The sequence below is a fragment of the Protopterus annectens genome, chromosome 6.part0 (assembly GCF_019279795.1).
Source record: "Protopterus annectens isolate FY-2018-M chromosome 6.part0, PAN1.0, whole genome shotgun sequence".
Taxonomy (NCBI): domain Eukaryota; kingdom Metazoa; phylum Chordata; order Ceratodontiformes; family Protopteridae; genus Protopterus; species Protopterus annectens.
This window is the reverse complement of record NC_056737.1, coordinates 184,111,999-184,125,960: the sequence shown is the minus strand read 5'-3', so window position 1 is coordinate 184,125,960 and position 13,962 is coordinate 184,111,999. Positions and strand designations below refer to the sequence as shown.

Genomic DNA, 13,962 nt, shown 5'->3' with positions numbered 1-13,962 from the left:
AAGCTATCAGGTCCCTAGTAGTAATATTTTTGGTTTTGGGGGTACCTTTGTTACTTTGGGGATATTAGAAGCTTTATGAGATTTGGAAATTTGTGGAATTAAGAGTTGTTTTGGGGATACAATTTACACTAAATTTGTCTGTTACTATATTTGCTATGTCTACTGATTCTGAGTGGGTGGTGCCAAAATGGATAAATTCAGAACATGGACAAGTATTATTTCTTAGTTTCTTAATGCACAGAGGGCTTACAGTTATCCTTGTCTTCAGAAGTGAATTTAAATTCAGGATTTGCCTTACTAGCCCTAACTGTAGCTTTTAGATCTTTACTGATATTCTTGATGCAATCATTATTATGAGTCATTGTAGATCTGGCTTTAAGTTTTTTCCCCCAGTTATAGAAATTATTGAAGCTGGTAGATAATCAGGATGGCTTGTTCTTAAAATATTCCATTATAGTTGGCTCAAGTACGAAATAGCCAGATATAGACACATTTATATGGGAAAATAATTAATCTGTATAAATAGCAGCTGTGTCACTGTCTCATCTGGTAATGTGGTTTTGGACTGCTCATAGAGTCTGACATTTGTCCATTTAAAATTAATGAATTCAGAACTGACCTCAGGAATTTTAAAAATTTTTGAAAGTGAAGGTCATAAGTTTAAAATGGGTCTATATCACTTTGTCGAATGTTTTATTCAGCAAATCAGTCTTTATCTAACTCACTTAAGTGAAAGCTCATTTAAACGAACGATCATTTCAGCATAAATTCTCCAAGGGAAAAAACTAGTGGGTTAGCTACCAACCATAACAAACACTACACAATTTAAAACTCTGCAAAGTGGGAGGGGTTAGTTCCCACACAACCCCTAACTAAATATACCAACTCTGACATCTCAGTACAGTGTGGAAAAGGGCAAATTCCCAATTACGGCCAACCATGTCCTTTCCCTGAGAAAAAAATTTGCTGAAACAATTGCTCACTTAAATGAGCATTCACTTATGAGAGTTTGATAAATAGCGATTCGTTGAATAATGCATTCAACAAAGTGATATAGACCTCTTTAAAATCAGACTTAAACCTGGATGGAAAAACAAGGGTCTATATTTCATGATCGAAGTTTAAAAACTTCGAATCTGAAATGGTCGACACCATATGATTGAAGTTTTGAAACTTTGAAAATGTAATACAAACACAACAACCTACACAAACAAAACATTTAAATGCTCTAAGCTCCCCTGCACCCCCCACACTACTTAAATATACCAACTCCGAGATTGCACTACAGTGCAGAAAAGAGGAATCTTCCCTTTCCGCGCTGTACTGAGATCCCCATTAATAGATTCAAGGTTTCAAAACTTAGATCATATGGTGTCAACCATATCAAATTCAAAGTTTTGAAACTTCGATCTTATGATATAGACCCGAAAAACAAAAGGTGTGGTACCTCTAGTTGCTATACTAGCTAGGAACAGCACATGAATATTATGTCCCCTAGTTGGTTTGTTAACTATATATTCCAGGGAATTCTTATTTACCAAGTCTTACAAATTTGCATATCCAACTTTGAAGTATTGGTGTTCCAGGTTATTGAATGTTAGTTGAAATCTCCCATTATAAAAACATTTTGGTAACAAGCAGTTCCTCAAGTACATTTAGGAATCTTATGCAGTTATCATGGACATGGAGGGTACCCTGTAGCAGTCTACAAGATGGTAGCTATCTTGTTCAGGGTTATTTGCAGTTCATTTTATGGTTCTCTGGTGGTCCTCGACATATATGGAAATCCCAATACAGATTCCGTTAAGCCTGAATGCATGGCAGGCACAAAATCCATGTAAAGAGGGAGTTTTATCTTAATACTGAAACCAATTCTCAGGAACTACACAAAAATGTATTGGTTCAAATTGCAGGAGATCCTCAAGATGAAGTAATTTGTTGTTAATGATGTCTGGCATTAAGAAGAGTCACTTTGACAGGGTCTGACCTAGAGAAGGAAACAGCTACACTGATATCTGCTATGCTGACATATCTAGTTCTTAAAACTTTTTGTTCCCCTACATCCTCTTGCGGTACCCTACCCCAGTGCTCCATACACATCAGTGAGTTTGCCAGTCTTTTTAACACCCCTGGACTTCCTCCATTACAGGTTGGGGACAACATAAATCTTAGTTTGATGGTCAGATGCCCCCAGGACACCCCTATCTACCTGGGGAGTTCTTTTATGACCTACCATGTTATTCTTCCCCCACTGCAGCGGAGTGGTTTTGTCTGAGGGGTGGTTGTGTGGTGGTGACATACAGAACAGCTCAGCCCATTCTCCACCCTTCTCCATCTGTGGACCATACCTCCCAATGCATGACATCTCCAGCCTCCAACAGGAATCATCACAGGGAATGTCCCCACTTTACCCCTGAGGATGGCTATACCAAGGTGTATGCCATCTTTGGCAAGGCCAAGTTGGGCTGTTAGTCTTATCTCATGCCGATAATTACTGAACCCCCTAGAATGGCACCAACTACTAAACCAATAATCTTATATATATATATATATATATATATATATATATATATATATATATATATATGTGTGTGTGTGTGTGTGTATACACAGACACATATAATTAAATATTCCAAATGAAGGAAGGATTCCACTTACTCCATTGTCTTGACTGCATTCAACAAATGCCCACAGGAAGATCCAACATGAAGCCCATAACTTTCAGGGACATCTGGAGAGACAAGTCATTCATACCCACAGCCAAAAGATAAATTGATGCATTAGATAAGACCTGCAATGGTGCTAGAAGCCTACAATGCTTATAACAAGAGGAAATAAATTACTGTGGCCATTAGTTATACAAGTATTAATTCATTCACAGTCAGTCACATGAATGGTACACAGTTAAAGTGTTTGCAGTTGGTGGGCACAACTGTGTGTGTTGGGAGGCTGCAGTGGGTTGCACAGTTTTTGACAGCAACGAGCTGAGATACATTACTCTGGCCAGTATGAGTTTTTATTCATTCATTTAAATCTCTAATAACACTGTGCTGTCTCTGATAAAGTGGTTGTAACTAGTGGACACACATTTACATTTATGTTTGTTTACATGCAGACGGAATGTAGTGGGTTGCACTTTATGCACCTAACAGTAGCAAGCTGTGATACATAACTGCAGCCATTACTTACATATTCATTCATTAGCAGACATCCATCCAAAGTGTACATAGTTAATAAGTGGGTTGTAAGTGGTGTGTACAGAACTAGTTTCTGAATAAAACCGACTATCCCCTGCTGTCATTTAATCAGACAGTGACTGTCCTGGTTTACCAAACAAGCTGAAATACATTAGTGTCCATAATTTTTATCTGATCGCAAATCGCACAACTGAGGTGTATACAAAGTGTTTATAATGAATGGGTACTGAGGCAGTCTGCTAATAAAAAAAAAATTGACCCCACCTTTTCTCCAATGGCTTGTCCAACCACAGTTAAACAGTCATTAACCTGCCATAATTTTGCCCTGTACCATATTGATATAATAGCAGTTATAGCAAAAAGATTCACATATGTTGGGTTACATGCATAAAGTTAAAGTTGCATTAAAAAGAAGCTAAGTAACAATTTTACATTGATATAGTTCAATATGTCAACAATAAAAATTTGTTGTATAAAATTATGCAAATGCATAGTAGACACATTGGAGAGAGAGGTGTAATAAGGTACTAAGTATGGTCCTTTTGAGGGTACATAAAGGGAAGGAAGACTAGGTAGGGTCAGGGCAAGGGCAGGTTCTGGAATTGAGAAAATAAGCTTTTAGATCATTTTTAAAGTGTGAGGTGTGGGAGATTGAACCTAAGTCAAGGGGAAGTTTGTTCCAAGCATGGGCAAGGGAGTGTTTGAAGAGTAGTTTGCCTACTGACCTTTTTGGGTGGTAGATATCAAGTAATTGTTGGTTAGAAGTATGGAGGATCCGGGATGGGATGTAGCCGGAGACTAAGAAAGATAGAGATGGACAGAAGGAGGGTTTATAAAGAATAGAGTGTAGCATATGAAATTAATAAGATAGCAGAAATTGGGGAAGTTCAAGTCATTGAAGACAGTTTAAAGAAATGCAGTGGTGTGAGATGTATGGGGAGTTAATAATGAATCTGGCTATTTTATGGTAAGTCTGTTGTAGTTTGCTTAGAGTGGAGACCTGGATATTGGTAAGAACTGGGGGCGGCGTATAAGAGGGAGGGGAGGAGTGCCTGGCCCAGGGTAAGTCTAGATTCAGGGGATAGGAATTTTTTGTTGCGCTATAGCAGACCTAGTTTCTGATTTGTTTTTTTTTTATACATTGGAGTATGTGTAGGTTGAACTTTAGTTCGCCATCGATAATGACCCCTAGGAGTTTTGTGTGGGTGTCAGGTTGGATCTTAAAATGTTTTTCATAAGAACCTGAATAAAACTTGACAACAGTCTCCTCTGATGTTTAATATTTAAGGGAAGATCTTACAAAACAGCAGGTAGTCCATTCACTTGTAATCTAGTCCCTTCTTGCTCTCAAACAGAATTCATGCAAGATCTTGAAAAAGCACAAGTTTAGCAAGAGAGTCTTGACAACAGCAAGTATGCAATAACTTTACAGCTTTAATATTTTTTTCAGTAATGAAATAACCACAAGAATTTCTGATATATGCAAAAATTTATTGATAAGTTCCTATCAGCTCAATGTGTGGGATTGCCTTTGGTAAACCTCTGCTGATTAAGGTTATGCCAACACTTTGTTTCAAGATTGGTCAATATATCCTGGAGAAGCTTAATCAAGATAAAAGTATTCCCCCAGGGCAGACAGCCTCTCTTCAGCCAGGTTCAGCCAGTTGGTTAACTCTGAAATAACAGTTTTGAAAATATTCTCAATAAGAAAATGAACCTTAAAAAGAAAAATAATTAAAATAAAAGATACATTTAAAAAGTAGTAATATTTTACACTACCGTATAATGTTACAGTTTCATAATAGCATTTTGCAAATGTTGGAAAAAATAAGAAAGTGAAAGGAGACAACACCCACCATGAGATAGATGATTTGTCTATGGGAAGACTTGGGAGAGTCAAGCATGACTGTCAATGAAAGTAGGAGTGGTACTGAATAGGAAACAGTTGTGACACCTGTGTGTGCACTCCACCACATGTAAAAATGGGAAAAATGATAACTGATTATGTTAACATTTAGGGAGAGCAATTACCTATTCTGGATCCTGAAGAAATACGAGAAACACACTGTTTGCCTGGCTATAAAACTTTCTGCATGTGGGGAATTTTCTTCTGGTGTACCTATCTGCAAGCATCCTGGCTTAACAGGTTACTCTGCAGTAGCTGAAAGTAAAGACTTTGACCTTACCACAGGTCCCATTAAGCTGGTACTGCTCAATGGATTAAAAGCACAGCAAACTGGGACCACAGCTAAAAAAGTTAATCATTGCACCAACATAAAAATGAATTTTTTAAACTGAATAATATGTCAAGCAAAGTTCTTCATTAGCACTCTTCAAGAAAAATCTTGGTGAGTGGATGGGAAATAGGAAATAAACCCCGGGGATCACTTCTGTGTCTCTGCTCGACAGTGGCACAGGAAAATCATTTTCTTGGGTGGCGTAAGCCAGGGAACCTTGTTGGCTAGGCTTACGTAGGCTCTTGGGCCGATAGCCTAGTACCTACCTATGAACCTATGAATAAACCACAACTGGGAAAGAGAAAAAAAATTATACAAGATGCCGAATAAAAACCGCATATTCTAAAAGTGAGAAAAATGTCTGAAACAGTAAAAGTGGTGATTAAGCATGGAATGACAAAAGTACATAATAAATACTATAGAAAAATGACTGACAGGATTTTGTGCACACACCAAAAGTCTTTCCCTAAGCACAAAGCTGCCCTAAAACTTAATATTGGGCTATTGCAGTAAGTTAGCATTTACATCTACAATAAAGAGTATACAATGAGTAAGAGAATGAGTCAAGTCTACTGGACCCAGAATATCCCTTCCAAAAATTCAACTCTTCCCCAACACCACTCAAATTTATCAATGTGCAGATGTTTCTTTCTAATAAACCTGGCAAGGAGTTAATTCACAAACCAGGTCAGAAAAATATTATAGGACCATAGGAAGTTACTAGGCTAATAACCCTAGGGCCCTTGCAAGCCTAGCCAAGTTCTTACCCTTATTTCCACGATCAGCACCTACTGACCCTGTCCAAGAGGGACAAAGGTGAACCCCTGGGGTGAATTTACGGTCACCCATCCAATCATCCAGACTGCATTTGAAGAAGGCCAATGAGGTGCTCTGTTTGACATGATTATTTGGAAGTCTGTTCCAAAGGTGTGGTAACCTCGGGGAGACAAACCTGTCTCTCCAGCAGGTTTTATTAATATCACATACCAGGTTAAGGTCTTTAGAATGAGTAACCTACGTACCATTTGACTTTCAGATATGAAGCATTCTCAATAATGCCAGGTCAGAGATTGCCTTATGCAAGGCATAGATCACCTCTGAGTAGTCTGTATGAAACAGAATAAAGTCACAGTGATTTCAAATGATCTCCATAGGACAGATGGTGAAGACCTTGAATTTTCCTTGTGAGGAACTTTTGTGGTTTCTCCAACTGCTGCAGGTGCTTAGAAAGGTACATACCAAAAGGTGCTTTGTACTCAATTAATGGCCTAATGCGGAAGAGTACAGGAGGTAATACTTTTTTATGGAGGCAATGCCCTTACTTATGAGATGAGCAATATAGAATGTCCTTCTTATTCCTGTGGAGACATGGTGGTCAAAGGCAAGGTTGCTGTCAACCTGTGTGCCCAGGTCTCTCACCACCGAGTGCATACTTAAAGGTGTTGCTATTGATGTGGTAGTTAGCAGGAACATCACTTTTATCAAATGGAATGATAATACATTTTTTTTGCATTGAGTTTAAGGCCATGACTTTGGCACCAATCATTTGTTTGTGTAAGACCCTGTTGTAGGATGTTGAGATCCTTTGGAGATTCTATGACTGCTTCCAGTTTGTAGTCATCAGTAAACTTTGTCAGCCAAAGACCTTTAGTTTTTGCTTGTACTTCAGAGAAATAGATTCCAAACAGTAGAGGTCCCAAGACTGAACCCTGTGGAAGACCACTGGTTACAGGTCTGCTGCTGGAGGTGAATTCCCCTGTTTTGACTATATGAGTTCTATCAGTGAGCCAGTTAGCAACCCATCTAACGATATAAGAATTGATGCCCAGTTCAGTGTGTCGGTCGATGCCCAAGTGGGGGATAGTGTCAAATGCCTTGGCCAAGTCCAGGTAGGCTGTATGCACAGAGGTCCCCTCATCCAGGGCTTTGGTGACAGTCTTGAAGTCCACCAGGTTTAACAGCCATGATCTCCTTTGACAAATCCAAATGGAGTAGGGTCAAGTGTTTGGAGATTACCTATATCTTTGTTGATAAGGTCCATGATGATTCGCACCATGGCCTTGCAGATAAGGCTAGTCAGGCTAATAAGTCTATAGTCCCTGGGGTTCAGTGGAAGCACCACCTTTGTGCAAGGGAGTAATGGTGGCTATTTTCCATTCAGCTGTTACAAAGCTAGTGCTTAAGACTATGATTGAAAAAAAGTACCCAGTGGTGTTGCTAATTCATGTTGCAGCCCATGTAGGACGCAGTTTGGTATGTTATAAGATCCCATAGATGCTGTGTTTTTGGCCTTAGAGAGGGCATTTATGACATTCTCTTTAGAGATGCACAGTAGGGGACAGCTAGTAGGGATGTCGTGGGGTATGTGTGGTGGTGACAGGGGAGTGAAGTTTTCACAGTACCTGTTGGCCAACAGGTTAGCTATGTTCACAGGCTCCGTATATATGGTATCATTAACTACCAGTTCTGCACAAATCTGAGCCTTTCCTTTTAGGTTACGAATGTGACTATAAAAAGCCATGTGGTTGTCCTTTGCTGAGGAAGCTAATTTGGCCTTGTAGTTTGTTTTGCAGGACTTCATAAAAAGTTTTATTTGCTTGTTTAAGCTGAGGAGGGAGTGTTTCCATGAGCTCGCTCCCCTCTTAATCGTAGAAAGTAATTTCTTCTTCTTACTGTAAGAGCCTGTTAATGCCAGTTGTCCACCAAGCAGGTTTGCTCTTCCTTGCAGAGCTTGTTTTGGTCCTATCAGGTACGGCCGAGTCAATACAGTTATACAGGTGTTTGTATACAGCTTTGGTGTACAGCTCAGCATAGTTGTCACTTCCATCTGAGGGAAGAAGTGCAATGAAGTTATTAATACCATCCTGTAAGAGGTTATAATCTGCTTTAGAGAAATCATTTTAGTTTAGTTGCTGCTGGGGTGGGGTTAGGTGTGACAGTTACTTCGAATGAGACCAATTTGTGGTCACAGCTCATCAGGGAGGACCTCACAGTGGGGTTGCTACAGTTGTCCCCCATATTGGTGAGCACCAGATCCAGGAGGTTGGCACCCCTTATGAGGATATCGACCAGCTGATCCAGGGCATTGGAGTTAAAGTCAAGGAACCTTTGAGCAAATTAACTTGAGCATGAATAATTTTCCCAGTCAACAGATGGGAAGTTAAAGTCGCCCAAAACCATGGTGTTTGGATGTATCTTGATAGACTCAAGTAGATTTAAACAAGCAGAGTGGGTGTGCTGATTCATGGAGGGGGTCCTGTAGCTGGCAATGACTTGAATAGGTGTCCTACCAACAGTTAACTGCATCTGACATGTCTCCAGGGAGTCATACTGTTTAACCAATCTGGAGGCGTACTCATCTTTAATAAATACTGATACACTACCTCCTTTAGTTTTCACACCTTCAGTTTGAGGTCTGAAAGTGTGGAAGGAGGTGTGACCTGGTATGGCTAGGGTGCTCTCCACAGCCTTGAACCAGGTCTCCGTGACTGCACAAATGTCTGCGTCTTCCAAGGTGAGGACAGCTTCCAGAGAGTGCAGTTTTGTGTTGAGACTCCTAGCATTTAGCAGCATAACCTTGAGGTTGTTTTAGATGGAGATTTTATGTTGGGAATTTTGTTCTTGAAATACTGCCTAAAAAAAGGGCACTACGGGGGTGGCAAGAGCCTTAGCCAGTAACTGAAATTCTAGGGGTGACAGATAGTGGATCCCCTTAAAATGACACCAGAAGCTAAGCCAATTATTGAAGTCAATAATTTTCTGTCTGTATTAAGGCATCATCGTAGGTGAAGGTAAAATGCTGCTTAAGGCTAGGGACATACCTGCCTGAGACACATAGTCAGAGAGCTCAGTCATGTCTCTCTTCATAGAGTCCAGAGAGGTACATCTGATGTTGTTCATTGAGAGACTTGAATGCATGCGTAATATGGTGTATCCTGGCATCTGGACAGCTGACCGTGACCTTTTCCTTAGCCAGGCTGGTGACAGGAACATCAGAGTGTCTCATGATGGAATCACCTATGACTAACATGTTTGATTTTGTATTTTGCCTTAAGGGTTTTACAGGTGAGACACTGGTGCATGAGCTATTATGTTTAATGTGTTCTGCAGAGGAAGTATTATGTGTAGCACACTTGAGTCTAGGAGGTCTCTGGTGTTTAGGTATGTTTCTGGTGAGGACCTCCACATATGTTGGTATGTGTGATGTGGGTTTGGGTGGAGTACGGGATGAGGTGTGCATGCTGGCAACCCGCTCTTTGTCACATGTACTGATTAATGTGTGAGAGAGCATGGATTCAAGGTTCTTAACACAGCTGCATCTCTCACACTTTGTGTTTGTCTGTACTAGAAGTAGAGGGATGTTGGTGAACATGAGTCAGTTGCTACACTGTCTCAGGATGCCCATGTCGACCAAACGGCTGGAGAAACTGTGGGAAATTGTCCATCCATAGTTATAGGTAAGGTTATATGATCAGGAAGAGAGATCACACTTAGGAGTGGCTAGTGTATGAGAGGTGTGTTGGTACCTCTGAGGCTAGACTTAATGTTCCACCTGACAGTAGAGCAGGGCCACGGGAAACCTCTGGAGGACCACAAGCAAAGTGCTAAGGGAAAATTTAACAAACAAAACATTTGCATCTGTAACCACCAATGGTATCCACCACTATGCGGCAATGGATGATGGAACGCTACACGCAAAGAACTGCAAATACAGAGCTTAAATAAAACAAGAAAATACCCTTTTTAACTCAAACTAGCCAATAAGAATACTGTCTCTAAGCTGTAGTCCAAGCACCCCTGATTAGATGGGACCCAGACAGCATTCTCCTCACACAAGGGTGCAGAAGGGCCTTCACCAACAAAGGTAGCTTGGAGCTGATGCTCAGACGTTACAAAATAGAACCAGAAATAGCAAACTTGGAACTGGGCAGTGCTACAGTTGAACTAGTAGAGCAAAATGTGACCAAAAGTAGTTCAGACAATTCAGACAGACAGTGGAATGCAAATACAAATTAAAAGTGCAGTATTAGACCAAAAACAGGCATTTAGAAGAATATATAATAAAACCCATGCTTAAAGTTAAAAATTTAGAACCTGCTCGCAAAACCAAAAAACTTATGCAACAGAGAGATAAATGCTGGAAATTATCTCAGCACAATAAACAACCAGAGACCCTAATTCAATATAAGCAACTCCGCAACCTTACTAAAAGACATATATCCAAAGACAAAAAATCCTATTTTATGACTCTCCAAGCCAACCACTCTAAAAACCCCAAACAATTCTGGAAGTCCATTAATTCACTTCTCAACCCAGGCACCAAAAATAATCCCTGCCCTGACACTACCAAGTCCGACCCAGAAACTGCCACTCTTTTCAACTCCTCCTTTATTAATTCTATAGCTGAACTAAATAAGTCCTTCCCTATTAACCCATCCTCACAGTTCAGTCACTCTACCCCAGCCTCCAAACCCAATCCTCCCCCCACTTTTCAACTCAATCCAGTCTCTACCTCATATATAAAAAAACTTCTCAGCAAACTGAAACCTTGCTCTAATGCCCCAGATAACATTCCATCTAAATTCTTACAAATTGCCGCAGATGGAATCGCCCTCCCCATTAGCATCCTAATCAACAGATCCATACAGGAATCATACGTCCCCAAGCTGTGGCATGCTGCCTTTATACACCCTCTCCATAAAGGAGGTATAAATAACAATACCTCAAACTTTCGCCCCATAGCCATCCTCTCCCCAATTTCAAAAATACTGGAAAAATGCGTTCACATTCAGCTAATGCTTTTCCTTACCGAAAACCACCTCCTCTCTCACACCCAACATGGTTTCCGTCCTGGCCATAGCACTATAACTGCTCTACTTTCATTCCTTGATATAGTCAATCATGCCCGTGACACTGGTAAAATAGTATCATCAGTCCTACTAGATCTCTCTAAGGCTTTCGACACTGTCTCCCATTCTCATCTCCTTAGCCACCTAGCTAACCTCAACCTCTCACACAATACACTATCCTGGTTCTCAAGTTACCTTTCCAATAGATCTCAAGCTGTAAAATGGAGGAAAGGCACCTCTAACTTCCTTCCTACCCCCAATGGAGTTCCCCAAGGTTCCATTCTTGGCCCCTTGCTTTTCAATATCTTTATCAACGACTTCCACTCTGCCATCCCAAACACCAAATTGTACAATACGCCGATGACTCCACTTTAATCTGCTGTGCCACCAACCTCCCTGAACTTCTAGCATACACCCAGACTGCCTTCTCCACCACTGAGAACTGGATGCTCCAAAACCACCTATCTCTAAATGCTAACAAATCTAAAATACTACTCTTCCCCCCCTCAAAATCCTTCCCTCTTGACAAACAGTCCTTCCAAATTAGAAGCCACAACAACTCAACCACAGAAATTGTTCCCTATGCCAAACTCCTTGGAGTCACTATAGATGAAAACCTAAAATTTGACACACATATTCAACTCAACATCAAGAAAACACATCAAAAACTAGGCCTGTTATATAGAAACATCCATTATCTCTCTCCTTCTACACAAACCCTCGCCACTACTTATCTTCTTCCCTCACTAATGTATGGTGCCCCTCTATTAACTAACTTATCTGCCTCCATCTCCTCAAAAATGGAAAGTTGTTATAATAAAATTTCAAAATTCGCCATCAAAGCCAAACACTCCTCCCACCATTGCTCTGCACTCCACTCACTAAACTGGCTAGAACTTCCCAACCTTCTAGACTACCTCCAACTTACCACTGCCCACAGGCTATTATTTAACCCCTCTAAATGTCCTGCACTATCCAACATCCTACAACCATACACCCCTAACAGGCCACTTTGATCTGCTCACCTAAACCTACTCACTGCCCACAAACCAAAGCAACCTGCCGAGCAGTACACCTCCTATCTTTTTCCTTCACCAAAAAGTGGAACTCTCTCTCTCCTTCTTTACGAATGACAGAAAATTCTGACAACTTCAAAACTCTATTCCATTCCTACTTGTTCTCTAGGTGGAAGTGCAACTGCACTTTCCCCACCTAGACTTTTACTCCGCACACACTAACTGTATTTCTATACTATTTCCTACTACCATCACTTTGTTCCTGGATTTACTTTCTGTCTACTGTTGTCTTGTGTGTATATATGTAAGTATTGTAAATAGTTTGCTCTCCCTTTATTCCCCTCCCTAACATTTATGCTTGTTCTACCACTCTGCCATTACAAGACTCTATGTAACTTTTTTAACCAACCATGTCAATATATGACTCATATGTCAATATACGACTCATATGTTATGTAAACACTATACCTCTTAATGTCTCTGCATCACAATCTACCTGTATTCTTATCACTTAGGCTGACTGTTGCATCTTTATGTATCTGTATCTTTGAACCTTAATTTTAATTTTATCTTTTGTATTTTCTTTTGTTTTATCTTTAATATTATTATGTAATGTGGAGCTTTTCTCCCCGGGCCTCCACTGAAAATGGGCTCCTGAGCCCAGTGGACCTCCCCGGTCATCAAACTGAAATAAATAAATAAATAAATAAAATAAACAAATAAAAGTGTTGTACACTATTTTAAAAGTCAAACAAGATACCAACAGAAAATCACAATTAAAATACTTGTATATAGCTAAATAAGCAAATACAAAAATAAAACACTGTAATATTTATATCTAATATACTCACCAGACGTGGGCCGGTTCAGAGAGGTTATAAAATCTGGTTGCAAATGATAGTAGGATTACAAGTACAAAGCAACACACTCCACATCTCGAATTCGCAATTAAAGAAGCCCCTGTGCTCCTAAACACCATGCTTGTCTCACTATTGGAACAGTCTCCGGCCGCGTGACACTGTTGAAAACTGCTACCAATCGTGTTTGGTCCTTCACAGCTACCAGAATTCTGAACTACCTTTGCTGTCTGCAATGATGCCCCTCCGGCTCGATGCCGTAGACCAGGATGCCTGTTCTGAAGGGACATGACTGAAAATAAAACGCGGATCCTCTTAAGAGGGAATGATGTATCTATTACCCCTCAGAAATGTTGTTATGAAGGTGTAATTATGTTAACATCCAGTCCAAAACATAGCTATGAACCTGTTGCTTCCAAAATAGGGAACAAATGCACCAAATCTAAAATCGGCAATATTGACTTAGAAAATATGCATTTCTGTACTAAATGTTGTCCGTAATTGTAATTTTTGTTATTATTACGCTGCCTATAATTCACCATCTTTTCATCAATAAATCACCGATTTTGAGGGAAACACAACAACAACATTTCCAAGGCATTGCCCAAAATACACTTTATGCACCACCCGTAGACCATTATCTACATCACAGGTCTAATACAATCCGAGTACAGAAAGAATTCCCGTGGAAACACTGCATAACGTTAGCAAAAAGACAGCTTCTCAGCTGCCTCATACTTCACCACGTGCCCAAGACCGTTTAGAATGCTGGGAATTTCTATATTTCTATGGTAACGTAAACTGTT

At 40.1% G+C, this 13,962-nt stretch overlaps 1 protein-coding gene across 2 annotated transcripts in view; it reads right to left on the bottom strand.

Annotated features, from left to right (window-relative positions):
* Positions 1–13,962, bottom strand: part of POMT2 (protein O-mannosyltransferase 2) — a 1,453,485-nt gene extending 1,439,523 nt beyond the window's left edge. Inside the window, exon 1 of one of the 2 annotated variants that reach the window (XM_044073901.1) lies at positions 13,151–13,962. In XM_044073901.1, coding sequence (XP_043929836.1) covers positions 13,151–13,446 — 296 coding nt within the window. In that variant the 5' untranslated portion in view covers positions 13,447–13,962. The remainder of the gene's footprint in view (positions 1–13,150) is intronic. The other variant, XM_044073900.1, reaches the window with a different exon arrangement.